This window comes from Augochlora pura, chromosome 1, assembly GCF_028453695.1.
Source record: "Augochlora pura isolate Apur16 chromosome 1, APUR_v2.2.1, whole genome shotgun sequence".
Lineage (NCBI taxonomy): Eukaryota > Metazoa > Arthropoda > Insecta > Hymenoptera > Halictidae > Augochlora > Augochlora pura.
The window spans coordinates 13,747,196-13,766,345 of record NC_135772.1 but is presented as its reverse complement, the minus strand read 5'-3'; the positions used below and the strand labels follow the sequence as shown (position 1 = coordinate 13,766,345).

At 38.2% G+C, this 19,150-nt stretch overlaps 2 protein-coding genes across 12 annotated transcripts in view; one reads left to right on the top strand and one right to left on the bottom strand.

The window, feature by feature from the left end:
* Positions 1-19,150, bottom strand: part of LOC144470965 (uncharacterized) — a 46,382-nt gene that overhangs the window by 11,554 nt on the left and 15,678 nt on the right. For 2 of the 11 annotated variants that reach the window (XM_078182613.1, XM_078182621.1), the window contains 2 exons: positions 4,106-4,917; positions 2,533-2,710 (listed from right to left, as the gene is read on the bottom strand). The exons of 2 other annotated variants lie outside the window; for them this stretch is intronic. In XM_078182613.1, the coding sequence (XP_078038739.1) occupies positions 2,533-2,706 (174 nt within the window). In that variant the 5' untranslated portion in view covers positions 2,707-2,710; positions 4,106-4,917. Of the gene's footprint in view, positions 1-2,532; positions 2,711-4,105; positions 4,918-5,623; positions 5,984-19,150 lie in introns of those variants that run through there. 7 more of the 11 variants (XM_078182653.1, XM_078182644.1, XM_078182604.1 and 4 more) reach the window with 6 other exon arrangements.
* LOC144471024 (uncharacterized) lies at positions 2,987-13,449 on the top strand. Its single transcript, XM_078182674.1, has 4 exons — positions 2,987-4,857; positions 5,719-5,823; positions 6,510-6,692; positions 7,673-13,449. Exons 1-4 carry the CDS (start codon positions 3,824-3,826, stop codon positions 7,764-7,766), a joined length of 1,416 nt encoding a protein of 471 aa, XP_078038800.1. The 5' UTR covers positions 2,987-3,823; the 3' UTR covers positions 7,767-13,449.

Here is a 19,150-nt window from a genome sequence, read left to right as displayed (position 1 = left end):
AATGTTCATAGAAATAATAAACAGTATGCTTTTAATAGTATTGGACTATTTATAAGAAAAGTTTGTTTAATTGTATGCCAGATAGGAGACAATTGATTGTTTATGACAACGTGATAGAATATTCTTTTTACATGCGCGTCCACTGTTAAGAATTGAAAATTCTATTGGATATTATACCAATTTTTATGTTGTAAATTATGTGGGTATTATACCGTCTTAAGATTGAAGATTGAATAAATTATTAATTGAAGATTATGTTATAGAGGAATGGTCTTAATTACGTTTAAAATAATTGTTTTACATACAAAAATGTTCTATAAATTTGGTTATACAATAGACCAAATTTTAACAGAAAATAGGCACTGTTTTGACCTCAAATGAATTGAAATTCTACTGATTTATTTATTGCAAATAAATGATAAAAAATTGTATGATCTCTGAGTCTCTCAATTCGGATTAAACACATGTTAATTTTATTTCTCTATCCGGTTATAAATGTCTTACAATTTTCCATCGGTTTATTGTTGGATTTACTTATTTTTGTTATGTTAGATTCACTTTGTATTAGGAGCCTGAAATCAAACCAGTACAACGACTTTTCGGTTAAAACCTGTACAAAGGCATTATCTTGCATCTAATGCGCCAGCCGTCATCCAGTTTTCTTCGTCTGACTTGACCTCAGCGTGAAATAAGGTCAGACTCTCGCCGCTCGTTGATAAAACTCGCCTTAGAAAGTCTTTTCACCCCTTTTCGTTCTTCGCTTGTATTCTGTGAAGCTGTAATAAATACGTTTTGGCTTCATCGCGTATCCTTCGTAAAATTTTTGATTTCACTGCCTTTTTCCGTCCATTTTTGTTATTTTGGTCGAATCCTAGCAAAAACTGAGATTTACTGCTTCTTCCGATTGTTTTCACGTAATAATTTTATCTTCTTTTGCTGGATTGACAAACAGATTCTCGTGTGCATAAATACATTTAAAGTTTTATGGTAACGATATGAATTTATAAACATATGTATAAATACACTTTTAATGTTAAGGGAATAATTTAAATGTTTATGTATTAGTTTAAATACGCCTTAAATTGTAAGGGAAAAATGTAAATGTATACATAAAAGTATAAATACGCTTTAAATTCTAAAGGAAAAAATGTAAACGTGTACATATAACCATCAATACGTTTCCAATATTAAAGGCAACTATTACTTTTTTACGTGTTTTAGACAAAAAAATTGTTCGTCTCTTTTCAATGTCGAAGATCTAACTTTTTTACTTCCATTTAGTTCCGATTGTTTACATCAGGTCGAAGATACTAAAAAGAATAAATTTTGATATAACCCATTGAAAATAGCATTGTCCTTATGTCTGCCTATAGTTGTGAAAGCGGTGTAAATAAAGAAAAAAATGTAAGTTTTCATGTCCTTTGTTACATCGTTTTGTTCCACTAACTTGGTAATGACATGTTTAGAGAATTTACAATCATTTCGAATCTTCTGTAAGGGATAGGTAACCTTCTTCTTTCGCTATTTTATTACCGAAGGTCTGGCAATGACTGACGGTTTCTACTTCGATCGTGATATCCTGACTGCTTGTGAAGGAATTTATTACTTGAACGAACTTCGTCTTTGGTTACACGCCTTTAGTTATCGCAATTCTGAAGACATCTGGATATTTCTGCTCCGATAAAATCTCTGTAGGTTACTCGAGCAAGCATATTGTATGTCAAACGTCCAATTAGTATAAACTGTGTAAATTCTAATTATCTTAATGCTTCAAGGAGCTCTTTGGCTAAAGTGTCTATTAACGTATGAATTTACTAGATCATTTGGACGAAAATTGTTAAATACCGATTATCTGAATCATAAAAATATGCTTTTATATATATTATTGAAATTTCATTGAAATCATTAATATTATTATGAGCTATAAACAATTAAATATCGCAAGAATTGATTTCGATAATATTTTCAGCACGCATAAAGGTATCGGGTCAATAAAAGATATTTAAAATTATTAAATTCAAATTATTCCTTCTGTCACTCCACCTAATTGAAATTTTTGCAAAGACGGTTCCGATCATCGGCTAGTGAACTAGTCTTTCAAACATCTGAAAATGATTCGGATCAGTTTGCGAAAATGAATAGAATTTAGGTAACCGCAACGATATCCGTCAAAGAAACCTCAATCGCTTCATGTTCTAAATGACTGACCCATTCTTTCGTAACGAGTCTTTCGATTACACTATGATTTCCTAGTCATCCGAGGAATATTCCGCGAAACGAACTAGACAGTCACTCCGGGTACTTCGAGTGATACGATCCATCGAAGCGCGACGAAGTCGCATCTTGAAGATCGCTTGTCTACGATCTTCAGGGAAATGCGCTACAGAGAAAGTGCGAATTGACGGGGCTTACCAAGAATCCGATTTTTTCCGGCGTGAAAAGTGTCCCAGAAACATTGGATCGGTCCGCGGCGTTCGCAGGCTAAACGGCCGGGCCGACATGTTTGTGACAGTAAAAACGTTTCATTATTACCTCGGTGGACTTTCCTTGGAAACTGGTTGTCGATGCGTGAATATCCCATCCGACATCTAGGCTATCTCCTCTCGTAGTTATCCTTTCTTCCCTGGTTTTCCGGCCACTTTCGTTCCGACCTCGGCCAAATGACTCCGCGCACGTCACTGCTGACAACTCCACTGACAGTCCCATCGGTCTGTTGAACACGAAACGCCGGATTGTTTAGTGAAATTCTAAGGGAGAACGCGCACGTACGATTTTCTCCGTCGTGATCGATGTATAGTTGCTTCCAACCCTTTCGCTGGGTCAGTGTAACCAAATTCGGACTGACGTCCAGCTTCGATCTTATTCGCAACAATTTTCCGAATGCTACGAGCGGTCGAGAATTGTTTGAAAAGATGGGTTCGAGGCAGGAACTTGTACAGGCAAGATTTTAGAAAAATGATTTTTCTGTATTTTTACGTTTGTTGGAATTCTGTGTTCTTTATTGTCAATAGCTTGATTAGACTGTTTCAGTTGATTTGGCGTGCGCTTACTGTTGAGGGTAGCACGTGTTTTAGCCAAGGTCTCGGAATTCAGCTTACAACAGGATTAATAGCATCATCTATGTTGAAGATAAGTATAGAAAATTCCAACCTTTTTCCATTCAGTAAATCAAGAATCTCTTCAGAAAAATATCAAGTTGATATCTATAGTAAATTATCCAAATGTATTGATTTATTTTTTTATATACCGAACAAAAATTACTTCGTTTTTTGAGAAAATCAACTTTTAAAAGTTTTTATATTCACACCGAGTGTCAAAACGGAGAATGGAAGATTGCGAACGAAATATAGAGTAAAAAAGAACTGAAGTCGCTTCTTCTGAGAGAGAGGGGGTAGAGATAAAAGCGAGGGAACAGAAATATATTTGTAACATGATTTTCGTGTAGTTACAGTAACTATAAAAGACTGAATTAAAGCTGCGTAAATAATTGTCCCTCGTCACGACGTCACTGTACAAAAGAGATCTTAAAGAAGCATCAGTGAGTCACGAGGACACGCAGAACCATAAGCTATTACCTCAGACTCGGAGCTAGTATGGCGGCTGCTGGAACTAAACGTATACTTTGTCAACGACAATTGGAGTGAGTCTAGCGATTAACGAGACGAAATCGCTCTCGCGTTCACGCTTTTTAAAATACCTGTCGCGAGTTAAAGCCTTCGAACGAGCAAACGCACAGTTTAGTATAACAGTCGCGCCGCAATGGAAACGACTTCGTTTCTTCTCGCCGCTGTCTCTCGAAAATAGAACCGAAAATTCTAACAGGATGCCTTCTCGAATCAGCGCTGTGACGCTCCTCGCACTGTATCTTTTGCTGATCGCGACCTTGGCTTTCGCAGAGGACCGCAAAAAGCAGGAAAATGAGTCGCAAGACCGAACAGCGAATCTACCGGATGACTTTTTCGAGGAGACCTCGAGCGAAAACGAATTCACCGCACAATCTGCCACGACCACCGAGTCCTCGACCAGCGACACCAATCGCGAACGGTTCAAAATCGTGATCAACGAGGAGAAAAACATCTCTCGGCAGTTCACGCCGAGTACTCACCTAGGCGAGATCACAGAATCAAGGACGAGCGCGAATCTGTTCAACAACGTCCATCATATCAAATTCGAAAACGAAGTTGATCCCAGCTTCCAGCGCCAGCCCGCGAAGAACATCCAGCTGGTCTACGAGCCGGTTAATCAGCCGATCGAAACGGGTTACGCGAATCATCCGAGTTATCAAACTCATCAGAATCATCAAAACTTCTTCGAAACTTTCTCTGCGTCGTCCGAAGAGGGCAAGAAGGGTGAAACGGTGCAAAATGGCTATGTGAAGTTCGAAGACAGTCCTGCGGAGGTGCCACAAGTTCATTATGTCTATAAGAATCAACCCGTTCAACATCAGTTCGTTCATCCGGTCGTGGAAAATGCCCCAGCTTACTCTGCTGACCACCTGCTCGGTCAGCAGGTACTGCAGAGCTTGGAGAAGCCGGCGAATTTGCAGAGCGTGCCCGTCGTTTTTGGTAAACCGTCCAAGTTTCAAATCGACCCGCAGAAGTACGAATTAGGGAGCTATTCGGGCGCTGAGCCATCGAGACTGCCGTATCTAAATATCCTTCCCGAGCATCAGAATCACCGACCCGATCTCCAGGATGCGTCCACGCTGAAGAAACCAAATGACGGAGTCGTTTATGTTCAGGAGTCCACCTTCTTAAGAACGAGGAAGTTTCCTTACACGTACTATCAGCCGGGAGTCGGGTACCATCAGATTGAGTTCGTGAACGATGATCACATGATGTTTCCGGCAAGAAGAAGGTATGTCGTTTGTCTCCTGTATTCTTCTTTAATTCGTTGAAATATTACGTGGAACAGATGCTGTTACAAATAAAATATTTTATTCGTAACATATTTAAAATATTATAAAAATATTATTTTATGTTAATATAAAATATTTGGTTTTTATTGTTTAGTGAAATTTTCAACATGTTTGCAGTCTTTATTGAAAATATCACGGGCGAGTTCTTTATTTGATATCTTCTTACGTTATTATGCTACGTTGTCATTTGTCAATTTTGATAGGTGAAGATTTTTATTATAAACAACGAAATTGTTTGAAATCAGTATGTCCGTAAGAAGTAGCTATATTTAAGTGTGTGCCATCTTTTTGTCACGGATTATATTACTCAATCTAATATTTGTGCTGCTCAGTTTTCATCCCAGTATTTTTTATTATTTTAAGATCGTCGGAAATCGAAAATCTTCGGATCATGAAACTTCGAGGATAAAGGATAGGATTATTTCAGAATTTGTACAAATGAGATATCGGTCTTTGGGATCTGAACGATTTTAATTTACCAAAATCTGAGCGCCGTAACTTGTTCGTTCTTTTAAATTCTAGTTACTCTTCGATTTTCAATTCTCAGGTTTTAAAACCCATGGTAACAACTTTCTTTTCCGAGCAGTTTGAAGCGCACGTAGAGATACACATATAATAGAAAGTACTCCCCGACGAAACGAAAACGGCACGCTTTAAAGTAATTGGCCGCCCCGTGCTTAGTCACGACAAAGCACTAAATCTCACCAATTTTCTGCACGTTGATCTTGAATAATACCCTTCAAATTAACGGGTTAATTGGCGGCGTCGCCGTCTTTTCATTAATCCGCGTTAATTTGCAGAGTTTCACCTTGGAAGAAGATCCTGCATTTGATCGGCGCGTTTCTGCCTTTCGGCCTGCTGCTCGCCGCATTGACGCCGAGCGTCGTCAAGGTCGACAATGTCACGTGAGTGCTACTTTTGCCTTTTCGTCACCTAACGAGAGCTCACGATGTCGGCGAATTTCCCATAGAGTTCGCCACTGTCATTGTTTCCGAGGATTCCGGTCGAATGTTTCGTTGTTCCGTTGACTGCCGACTCAAAATCGAATGTCACATATTCCCCAATCTTAAAATGATCGATGCTTAAATGTTTTCTATTCAAAGATTCGATTGACAAGAAATAAGTTTATATAACACTCAACTAAACTTCAAATTTATATAAAAATTCATAGCTTGTTTAAAAATCCATAACTTAGTGTATCAAATTATTGATTTTAAGAAATAAAAAGGCTTAGCGCATATAAATAAAAAAAATTACTATTTGAACTTTGCAATGAAAGTCTATTAGGTCATTGAAATAACGAAAACATTCAACTTATGGAATGTTTCAGTTTTTTATAGCACAGTGTAATTTGATCGATATATTTTTCACACGTGGTACTATGGTTTCTTATAAAAATCAATTCCTTTCAATCGGTTGCACGAGTTGACCCTTAACGGTATGCGAGTGCCACGATCATCTGCATCTTAGTCACCGTGTGGTACAGTCGGCGAACAAGATCGTCGTGCAACGACCCGCGCGGGTCGCGCGGTTCTGCATACGCTTGACACGGTCTCTACACGACTTGAATTTGAATTTTCATTTTATCCAGTCAGCCTAACATCGTTCTATCGAAATGGAGGGTCGCCGACCTGCCAGTGGAGCACAAGCAGTCACGAATCGCCGAGGAACAGTCAAACGTCTGCGAGGAGAGATCAATCTGCGAGCTGATCTCGGCCGGCGGCAGGCCTGGAGCGAGCGTGTTGCAGAGCCTTCTATGGAACCTAGCTACCGGGTAATTCCGACTAGAAATTCTGGAATTGCAACTGGCCGTTGCAGAACCTTCCGCGATTAGGATCGCGAGAAAGTATCTCGGGGCGTGAATGATACGGCGCAGTTACTTTCACGGCTGGTCTAGTTTGCATCTTCCACGGTTTTTCGAAATTTATGCGTGTCCGCGAGATAATCGCTGGACGCGTTAGAACGCGCGAAAGAATAATGGTAATGGTAATGGTGCAGGAAACGCTAAGGCTGGGGTTTAAATATTAGGTTGGTGCATGTAAAATCTCGTATTCTTTCTTTTTTTTTAAACAAGTGCAGCATCCATATTGCCAACTGTAGAGAACTGCAATCATGAATAATTTCTTGCAAAAAGTATTCGATTAAAACTAAGCATACATCGTTGCAATTAATCATATACATACTTATGATAATAGTATTTCGTTTGCTAACGTTAAATGCAAATGTAACGCATAGCTTCTATTATCTAACGAAAGTTTAAGTCGTTTAGTCCAGTTGGAAATGGTGTCGACATACTTTCCGACACGACTGTACCAGCTCCATACAATTAACTCTAAGAAACTATATATTTCTACCCCATACGCCAAGAGAATTTTCTCAGATCTATTATCGGTTGGAACAGGATTCGTGAAATTATTGTATTCAAATAGAATCCGTCGTGAGACTATTCGCACAGATTCGATCAAACAAATATTTTTCTAGCGAAAGATTAAAATCATCTCCGACGACTGTTTCACCGATGTACAAATAATCGACGGTTTTCTATCATCGATGCTTTAACGTACACAAGGAAAGGAACGACTAATTTATTCGTAGGCGTTTGAACAGTTTGCTTTTGGAAAGGCGATACTCGAAGTCCTTTCCATTCTTTGAGTGGACATCGGCATTTCAGTGCGTCCCCTTTCGAAAATCAGACGACAAGTTTACCGTTCGGCATTATTTTTCACTCACTGCCGTTTTCCATTCCCGATTTAGAACATCTTCACGAGTGGCCAAGGAGAACGGTCTCCAGGACGTGTTCGAGGCGGTGAAGAGGAAGGACTGCACGAAATTAGTTTGCCGACTTTAATTTCTCTCGTAATTAGAAATCGCGGTGAACGCGCGGGGGACGGACGCGCGACGGCGGAAAAAAAGTGAGACGCCGGATGAAATCGAGGTTGAGAATCCCCGGAAGAGACGGTTTATTTTCGATAAAATTTCGTGTAATCGAAACGTAAGAGAACCGAAGAGCTGGGAGGAGGTTCTTCTGGTCGCGAGTTCGCGCGCGCGCGGCTCTCACAACGGGACGAGGTAACCGGAAGAAAAAAGGGAAGAGGAAAGTACCGAAATGGCTAGGGGGAAAAGGCGGGGATGGCCAGATGAAGAGATTATTCGGGAATTCTTCGAATGAGTCGTGTGTGTGTGTGTGCGTGTGTCTGGCCGGAGCAAGTGAAAGTAGTTGACGAAGAAGTGGGTCGATGTTATTCTATGCCGCCTCGACCCAGGAATTTATGTCTCCGCGATGAGATACGGGTTATCGGTGACTGCAACGAGCTTTCACGTGCATCCTCGTGCATGTACTCGTCCGCTCTGCACGAACACAAGCCGGCGAGATATCGATTCTCTCGCGTGAAAATCCGTCCCCGCTCGGGCCCCCCCACCTGTGTTCCTGTTGTTCCCGTTTCGAGCGATTTCGATGCTGGAAAAGCGAGCCGTTTGAAATCGAAATTGATAAATCATCGTACGAAACTTTCCCTCTAATCGCGCTCGACGCCGCGTTTGGAACAGTTCGCAACTTTGCCGTATTTATGCATTAAGAATTTTTGGTCTCATTAATGCGTAATGTGTGCTTGATATTTATTGTAAATTTAACGGCGCAAATGTTGCTTGTTATTTGTCACCAGCAAAGCGTTTCGAGGAGGTCGCAGGCATTATTTATTCGCTGAGTAGGAGTTTGTTACAAGTAGGAGTGGTTTTCTTACATTACAATATAAATAATCTAAAATAAATAAAATTAATTCAATGTAATTCTGCACTTTATTAATAAGTCGGAAGAGAATATCGAATGTAGCCGAACTTATGTCAATTATGACTCAATAATTCTATTATTTCATAATTGGATTATTTCATATTTGTAGTATCGCAATTTCAATGATAGAAAAGGAAAAGCCTAAAATAAAAATTAATACATAATTCTGAAAATTTTCGTTTTCAGAAATTTGAGCAGAAACTAGAATAGTTTATAATAAATAATCTTGACGAACCTTCGAAACTTTACTGATGCAACGAAGAAATATTGAACAACATTACATTTGACAACGGTGACGCAGGCTAGTAAATAATTGTTAAAAAGTAACTTTTAATCAATTGTTAAAAAGGTTATTTTAATTTGAATAGATTTCAACATTGTAGAAAACAATATGGAACAATTCTACTATAATTACGAATACATCAGATAATTCTCGAATTTTGTGAGAATTTCTCCTATGTACACATGTATATATGGCATGTATACATGTATTGTTATACATACGCGTACAGTGACGGGCGGGAAGACGAATCGCAGTAAAATTTCGAACACGTCTCGAATTTCGAGTCGCGAGCGAGCGTGTTGGCTTCTCCATTTTCACTTCAAGAATGCACGACAGCCGGCGCTGATTAACGTATAGTTCCCCGTAGATTGATTAATGAGAGCTCACGAACGCCTCTAAATGCAGTCAAATTGTGAATCCGTCGATTAACCTACATCCGTTTTCCCACGATCTATCCTCCCAACCGTAGCGAAATAACTAGGATGTGGCACAAAGATTACTCCCAACATTAATTTCGACAACTATCTGATTTCATGGACTCTAAATACACGCGGCAGAACACGCCTGTTTCATTTAACACAATGATCGTATAATTAACACCTTTTTACTTTGAATTTCACGTTCCTTTTAACTTTGCCATATTAAATGTTCCATTCGTGAAATCGTAATTAACTAACATTTTCTTCCAAATCTGATAAGAGAGTAGTGTTAGAACTACGAATGACAAAGAAGTTTTAATGATTCTAACTATGAAGAGGACAATACGACGAAGGGTTGATGACTAATCGTGCCTTTGGTTTGTTTTCGGTCATAAATATTTTTATATTCATCAAATAAAACGTGCATAATTTTTTCGTTAAAAAATAAAGGAACTGAGAGAATGAAAAAGATTTTTTGTTAAAGAAATAAACAAGGTAAGAGAATAAAAAATTGTAATGTGCTTAATTCGGTAAATATGAAGTCAATTATGGCCGATAACAATTCAAAGGTGTAACAATTGGTGAACACAATAATTAGCTCCACCATCCTACTGAACCCACATTCGAATCATTTTACCAATGCCAGCTTTCGTAACACAATAATTTTGCCAAAATTTGACCAATTGACTTTTTGTTTACGTTGGACTTGGTTGGAACGACAGAATACATGGAAAACGATGTTCTTTTAACTCTTTCATCAGAACGAAAATTTAAACAGTTCGTTTTGTGGTCAAGCATCCGTGTCTAATATCGCAAAAAGCACAAGTCATTTGATCGGATTCGAAACGAAAATCGTTGCGCTACGTCCGGGGATTATCGTATATCGTTGGAAAGGCATAACCGCGGCTATCGCCGGGCTAGATACTTCGAATTTCACTAACGCCGCAATTACGACGCAGTTGCTCAACGCGAAGGAAAAAGACGAGCCGGAATAGCAGCGAAAAGAAAGTCCAGCAATTATACCCGTTTACTTCTCCCGTTAGAGCACAGTCTCTTCTCTCCTCTAATAAACACACTTTCGGAGAGACGGTGGCGTGTTGCCCGGCGGATCAGTTCGCGTTCGCGTTACGCGAGATCGAACCGTTTCAATGGCAACGAAAGTGAGCCACTTTTTATCGAGCGGGCTCCACTTTGGCGGGAGAGTGTCGGGGCCACGGTCGAGATCCTCTCCGGATCATAAAACGGAAGGAACGGCCCGGCCGCCGGTTTCCGGTGGGGCCGCGAGCGACAGCTGTTTTTAACGAGCGACCGCGCGAAATCATCCGAATCCGTTGAACGTCGAACGCTTCGATCCGCTTCTGACGCGATAAAACCGCGGCAAGAACGCGGACGAGAGATTTCCTAACCGCGATTAGGGTTTCTGGGACGGCCCGATTCATGATTTTTTCGTACTGCTCCGAACAATTCCGCGATTTCCACGTTTCCGCGGACTTCGTTCGGCGAACGTCTTCTTTGCTCCGAAAATCGAAATTCCATTCGTACGATTCTTCTTTCCTTTTTTAAATAAAATTATAATAGTTTCGAATATCGAGAATTTGTCAAAAAACAGAAAAATCAAAACAATTTAAACAGAAAGGAAGCGCAGAAGAAAAATTACATTTATCACTTAATTTCAATGATAAATTGCACCAACAATGGAAATTTAAATTTCAATCGTCTTTAGTATCTTTATGGGAATGGTTTTGTCTGGGAATGGTTTTATCTAGGATTGGCAAGAAACTTTTAATGTTCTGATATCTTTTGTTTTGCAAGAGACTTGACGATTTTCGAATTAATGGTAATTGAATGGATTTTTTATTATATGTTAGACGTGCTTGATAAATGTTCTTCGTTAACACTTCGTAAAAGTCAACTTCGAAAGAATCTGAAATTGGGAATTCCTCGAAGAATGCTAAAAACCAGAAGAGCCCCTCAATTATGAAGCCCGATAATGGGTTTCTTATAATGGATAGATACAACACCATAACCACTTTTGTCAATATACGAAGTAGGTTCGTAGAAGCAGTAACACACATTCAAGTTTTAGAATACTGAATTCTTAACATATAGTTCCTTTAATAACCAGGGAAAATAAATTTCTCATAATACTAATTAAGTGAGATTTTTTCCTTCCAGTATTAGATCTTTAGTATTACATATATATATTATTACGAATAAGACGGAACCATTCTAATCGTGTTTTATAAATGTACAAATTTTCACAGTCTAATAATTAAGTTTTCTATTTGCGTGATCGATCTTCGTTAGGAAGACCTTTTCAAACATTTAAGCTGTTAAAGCTAATACGCAAGCTAATCTAATGAAACTCAATGAGTTTACCGACGATTTCAGATGCTTAAATTAGTTCCTCATGCGTAAATCTACGCTTAAATTACCATATTACAGTCCGATTTATAGTATTTTTAATAGAACTGGAACATTCGATTTCAAATATTTCGTTTCACATTTGCATGCAGATTGTTCACTTTAAATTCAAATCAGACGACTCGAATGCGAATTCTTACGTTCCAATTTAAACACATCCGACTAATCGAGCATTTAATTCTGTATCTATACCGAAACGGAACTTTAACCTTTTAAAAGACAAATGAATCGTTCGAACGTCCATTTCAAGCGCTGGGATGCAAAAACGAACGCATAAATACAGACTCGCGTCTGATTTATCGGGTTTCTTTCTTGTCGGCGTACTGTTGTGTTTCAAGTTTTGTATTTTCAATTAGACGTCTCGTCCTCGCCGACGGGTTTATAATTTTTCGATTTAAGACTCCAACAGTCTATGTTTTTTCGGAGACGCGTCCTGAAGAATTCTCGAATCACTGCGTATTTTAATCTATCCTTGAACCTTGTTCGCCTCGAAAGGAATAACCAAGGAGAAACATTGATCGCGGTATTTTTTCTTGCATATCGAGCCATCTCGGGGCACGATGTTTCCCTAGCCTTTTACGGGACATTAACTCGAAATTATCCTTTCTATACTTACTCTCCTACTTTTCATAATTGCGGACTGGGCAGCCACTTTATTTAATACAGAATAGAAATTTTCGAAGTAGAATATGTAATGTTTGGTATTTTCTAATAGTAGAATAATGTACGGATGTATTGAATATACCTTTGACAAAAGAATACATCTAATTATAACAATATATTTAATTGTATAAGAAACTGCAAGCAAATTTTGTGTTACAAATAAAACGGAGAAGCTTGGAAACTTTGGAAAATTGTTTAAGTCACTTAAACAATTACAATTTGTATACAGTTTTGATGAAACCGTAACGAAACCACAAATATAATTGTAATCGCGGAATTTTGTTCCTCCTAATTTACATCGTTCCTGATTTAATAAAACCGGCTATAAAATGCCCCGCGTCTCTATGTTCCGTCTAATTGAAAGTGAAACTTACGTAACGAAGACGTACAACACCTGTCGGAAGAGACATAAAAATTTGAATTCCAAATAGACAAATTTCTCTGCGGTCTTCTCGGCCCGAAGAATTTCTGTCTACGGGCGGTACGCCCGAGGTGGAACATTTTCTATTCAAATTGAACAAAACTCGCATTCCGCGTACATAAATGAGAAGAAACTCGCGTCCCGTTTAACCCCGAAATGGAGACGACCGGACAGAAATAGCGCGCCGCCATACATAACAACGGAGACGGTCGCAAAAATACTCGAAAGAAATATTCAAAGCGATTCGCCCGGTGTTCATTGATACTTTCACTTTTCTCGAGCTTTCTACGCCGACGAAAAGACAAATTTTTCGTAGACATGGCCATCCCAATTAGTCACCAACACGTTACAGTAGTAAATTTTATGTTGCCTTGCGTTCAGGAGTCGAACTTGCTACAAAATATGCTATATGTATATTATGGTCAACGATAATGAAGTTGGAAAAATGGCACTTTGTGTTATTTCGTAGCATATGAGTCTTGTTTCTTTGGACTATTCTAAATAATTGTTTTGTTAAAGTACGAAGTTGTAGCAAATATAGTAAATATAGTGTTAAAAGTTGTTTCTTTCATTAATTAAAATTATAAAAATATTTCCGATACCTTTAAATCGACTATTATATATTGTATTGTATTCAATTGTATTACATTACAGAACGTCATTAATAATATAACAACATCAACAATACTCGACAAATTCAATAACATGTGATCTAACTATTTATTTTTATTACTCGCTTTTGGCAAATTCTCCTTGCATCCTGGTAACCCAGTTTAAGATACTTTTTCACGTCCACATTTTTCGGTTTCGTCCGATTAATTTGGAACGTAAAATATTTTCGGTCAATTGGCGGATCAATCGTGCCAAGATGCAGTCGTATGTTTATTTCAAGGGGGAACAGAACGGCGACCGTAGTTGTACTTATACGTGGGTCGTTCACTATGAGGACGCGTAGGTTCGTCTTCGAGGTATGTCAAGGAAAACTAGTGTGCAACAGAAGACGACGACCGATATTGGAAAACGTCGAGGGGCCTTCGTCGATCGTATCGAACACAATGGGACGAGCACGCGTTCATAATTCTTAATGGCGATCGCGTCGCGTCGCGAGGTCGCCGAATTCTATCGAAGGACGCGAATCGATCGACCAGGCGTCGGACGAACAGGTTACGCTGTAATTACTGGCATATGTTTCACCGATACCGTTTTTATCAACAAGAATACGCGGATACCTAGATGCTGCATTCAATTTTGTATGGGACCGTGCTAGGCGATCTTACAATAATTTTTACGGGGATGTTAGAGGAATTAGTTTGCTATATAAAAATGGTGTTTCTTCAAATTTTTTATCCGAGCCCATGACGAAAATTTAAACTATGCGCTTTTTAAACCACGGTAACTTATAAACATATTACGATAATATGCATGCTGAAAATTTCAAGCCATTCTCTACTAACCTAATTTCTAACATTTTTTAAAAAAATATGGACATTATGGTCCAATTATAAAAAAGTTATTCTGTTTTAGAAGGTATACGAATACTTTTTTTAGTCACTGTGTGTCCTTAAAATGATTATGAATAAAAATTTTTTGATCGATGTATTGTTAGTAAAACATTCAATCATTAACACATTCGTTCATCGACTGCTTCATATTTCAGGTCTCTTAAACGATCCGCTTATGATTCTTTAAAATCACGTTTATTTTAAAATCAATAAATCGCGACAATTATTTTAATTTCTCTATAGAAATGTTATAAATACGATTATAAAATTTATGAAATAAAGAAAAATTCTTAATATATTTTCTTGCAATGGACGGTAAACGAGTCCTGTACGAATAAATGCAACAATAAAATTGCAATTAGGAACAGTTATATCGATGCGATTGTTTTACCTTAAAACGTCGAAAGGAGGGAAGAAACAGTTAACAATGATTTTTAACGGTACCTTCTACGTTCCATAAACCAGGTTTCAATTCATAGATTCCGTTGCCGGTGCTCGTTCGCCTACTGATCCATATTACACGACACCTGTTGTTCACCGTTCGCGTCGATTCATAGAAACGCAGGGGAGTCGTTCGCGTCAACGGGTCTGCCTCTTCATATTTAATCGCATACCACGGATCTCCGGCGGCGTATAGAAGCCGCGATTGCGTAAACGTTTCCTTCCTGCGAGACTGTCCGGTCGCCCTTGGATAGCGAAAGTCTACAAATTTTCACTGCGACGCGATTCTGATCTTGAGGAATCGTTTGTGCTCGGTGACGGCGATTGCTCAGTGATTCCCGTTTTACGGGCTGCACGTGCGTTAGCCAACCAGCAACCGCGAGCACCGTATATCGGAATAAAGGACTTGTGAATTTATCGATCACTATACTGCGAAAAATTTCTTGCATTAATTACAAGAAGCTGGGAAGTCAGACGGATATATCATTCCTTCCGTCGTAATTTCAATTTTATTTCGTATTTATTTTTCATTCTCGTCGCCATTTTAAATTTCACCTTTTCACTAGTTTCAGAAATACAGAACTCAATCACTGAAATAATAGTAAATTAACTTGGCATATTATAGGCTGTTGAACTATAACTCAAAAATATCTCACGATATTAAAGTTATTACTAAAAAATTAGTTCATCCAAGAATTTATTTCATGGATCCTTCCGCATCCAACAGGCAAGTAAATATCTATTTATGTGATATACCATAATACAAATGAATATTTAAAATCGCTACGTTTTTTATTTTATTTTTTATTCCATGGTTAAAAGGGAGTCTTTCCTGACAGATCGTATTTTGGAATGCTTTTTTAATAATATTTTTAGATCTCCTAACGGCGAGGTATAGTTGCGGAGCGTGCTATCCGGAGGAAGGTCGTGGAAGGTCGTCGGCTCGGTGTCAGCAAGTTGCGTACCAATAGCCACTTTCATTTTCGCGAGATGTTCAAATGAATTGCGAGATGAAGATAATTCCATTACCATTGACAACTTGGCGATTTCCTGTTTTCCTTATTCCTTTCTGTGATTTTAGTGACATTTCCGGAAGGAACTATTTTCCTCGGAGAGCTTGTTATGTTGTAAAATATTGATTTTTTATTTTATCAAATAGTAGAGAGTACTATAAATTTGTAAGTACTATGAAAAGATTAAATAGTCGATCGAAAAGAAATCGACAGTTACTTAAATATTCAAAAATTCTTTAATATTTCTTTGGACAAGTTAAGCGAGCTTAAAGTACTTTGACACACTTTGCGACTCGATTCATCGCTCATTCTAATAGAAATTAGCGACTCCTTGTCCAACTAGATACATGAAATAGTCAGCAAACGTTACAATGCATCGAGAAGTTTCTGCAATCACGCCGTTTCGTTAACTGTTCCAGTGCGAATTAATTCACCAGTCGTACCGATGACTTTAACGAATTCGATAATTGTACGCGCGTCACCATACATAATTAACACGCTGCTTGTATCACTGACGTGGGACAGCTACGATATCGAACTTCGTCAAAAGAAAGTCAAATTAATTTTGTGCACGTTGTTATTTAAATTAATAACGCATATTGCGTTATTTATAGAAGCTGCGACTTCACCTCGGTAAATATCGTTCATATTTCATGACAGAAATACGTTCTGTCTAATAAATAGCCTGCATACACGTTCCAGATAAAAATTGGTAAGTGAGATACGAAACAGTAGAAGTTTAGATATTATAAAATTATTGTTTTTCAAAATTTTGCGGTGAACCAAAATTGAAAGAGTAATCGCGCTTTTATGTGACTTCTATGCTTTGAAATTGAGCAATTGGCTAATAAGATCTATAATAAGATTTATTTACTATTCAACATGTAACAGGACTTGTCTTTTGTCATAAATTAATGACAATTGGACTTCGTTGGAATTATGAGGAATTTTCCGGTCGATAAATCTCTACTGTGAGGAAAAATATTACAAACTATGTATTTATGTATTTATCAGAATAAATATCACTAAACAAATGTTATAGACTCGACAAAGTTATGCAATCTGAAATATTACTAATATAAAGCATTAGCGATAGTAAAATTTGTCTTGTATTTTTTTTTTATGTAGAATCATCCCCTTTTCGGGTGTACGACGAATTCAGGCATAGACTATATATTCAACACTTTCCTATACAACCTTATATTAAATAGCAAAAGTGGCATTTCATTTTTCTATTTATTATCTCTTTATTATCTTTTTATAATAAAAAAAATTCATCGTAAACACCGGAAAAGTTACTTAACATTTTCTCGTTTTATACTGCATCGAATAGAAAAAGCAGCTTCTCCTTTCTATTTTTCGAATGTACTCTTTATTAAACAGAAGAGAGAGATAATTTTGCGCAGAGAGAATAATTATCAATACTGTGTTAAACCAGTCAGTCCCATATACCAAATCGTACCAATACCCGCTAAAGAGAAAGAGAACCACCTAAAGGAAAAACGAAATGAAATCGCTACCAGCGACAACGTGGGCCTTAAACAGAATAATTGAGGGGAGGGGGAGGGGCTGTGTGTAACCAAAGATTTCGCCGCGGGCAGGAGGTTACGCAGGTGTGCATCGTCTTTGTCGCTGTCGAACCGATGGACTTTCACTGGCGGGTCTCTGAACCCGTCCAGCCATCTTAGCGACGTCTCTTCCGGTCCGGTCCGGTCCGGCCCGACTTGGCGGGTCGTTGTTCGTGAACTTGAAAACCAGACTTGGCCGGCGAAAAGTTTCGCTTCACGAGCACCGACCTTTTTCTACTAAAGCGTCGATCGCCGCGTCGCGAGGTGCTATATTCCGGTCGAATTTACTTAAACCTATATCATCAACGTCTCACAATCGTCAAATATTCTTTGTAAATGGTTGATTAAACATTTGGAACGTTGGGCGGCCGCGTATGAGAAGAACAGTTTTTTGTTCGAAAGTAATAGCGTTCTTAAAAGAAGTATATTTTAAGCGATCGATCTTGGCGAGCACGAGCTCGGAAATTATCCTGTTTCTAGGAAACTTTAGAAAATGAGAAATTGTTGCGTTCACCATTGGTTATTGGCCTAATTGTTGCGTTCACCTTTGGCTATCATTATATTAAATCATTGCCATGTCGCGTTTTAAAATAGTAGAAAGTTTGAGAGAATTTAAAAGTGTCAGTCTGCAATATATGATCTACGAAGGTTATTTAAAAATGTAGGAACTTTTTATTTACTTAATAATTATGGTAACGCGGCGGCAATTAATAATATCCGAAACAATGTTTCAGCAAACATCGCTAACTTTGGAAATTGTTTTTATCTCCTTACCACGGGCGGCTGATAAAAAGATGTCCGACGAATGCGCTTTCGCGAACTAGCATTTCAACAAGAAACGGCCACGATTATGTTAATATTTACTGTATAAATTCTGAGTTACGGTTATTTGGCACTTTCCCCCTAATTACCTTATTATAGGTCAGCGTAAGAAATTCTCGACGGAGCATACATTTCCGAAGCACATTTCCGTGACTGCGTTCATACGAACAACGACCATACTCATTCGCGATGAACCGTTGCGTTTCCTCCGCTACATTTTTGTTTTTTATTGCGAAAGAGAATATGCAAGAATTTTCTACACAACAAGTTATGTCATTTCTATCTCTTTCGACCGTTCTATTCTATGCAACGAGGATCCTTCGGTGAAAAGAATCAGCACTTTTAGAATTTAAAAATTCGTGTCATGAACGCATTGTTTGGTGCCTAAGGCTGTAATTAGGGTGGGCGCGTTTTCTAAGGAATACGTATGTCCCAACTGTACACCGAGCAATCCTAACAAGCAATAGTTACAACGGATGCGTGTTCTGAACGTAGATTAGTCTGTCATAACACTCGACATGGATGCCATCGATGACATTCGTTTCTTAGAAAGTTCACTTTTGTAATTTCACCCTTAAGCGAGACCCGTGTAAACGAACGATTTATTTGCTTTAAAAACGAGATTCGGAGAAGTACGTACACTGTTTCGAGAACTGAAATGTCGGTAATCGTGTTCAAAAAATGAAGTCGACGATGTACATCTTGCGAGCCGATTGGAAGGACACGTATTTTGATGTAGAAAATCTAACGTACAATTTCACTCTGCACTTCAAATGTACTCTTTTGCATAAGTAATACTGCATCGTTTGTTCATTAAATATACGTTAATTCTAAAGATAAATAATGTAAAAAAATCGCCAAAAATATAAAAGTATTTTTATAAAGTGAT

Bases quoted from the DNA above. Each gene is read 5' to 3' on its own strand.
- LOC144471024 (XM_078182674.1), top strand. From the start codon at position 3,824: ATGCCTTCTCGAATCAGCGCTGTGACGCTCCTCGCACTGTATCTTTTG. The intron at 4,858-5,718 runs GTATGTCGTTTG...GTTAATTTGCAG, and splicing joins ATGTTTCCGGCAAGAAGAAG to AGTTTCACCTTGGAAGAAGA. The intron at 6,693-7,672 runs GTAATTCCGACT...TTCCCGATTTAG, and splicing joins CTATGGAACCTAGCTACCGG to AACATCTTCACGAGTGGCCA.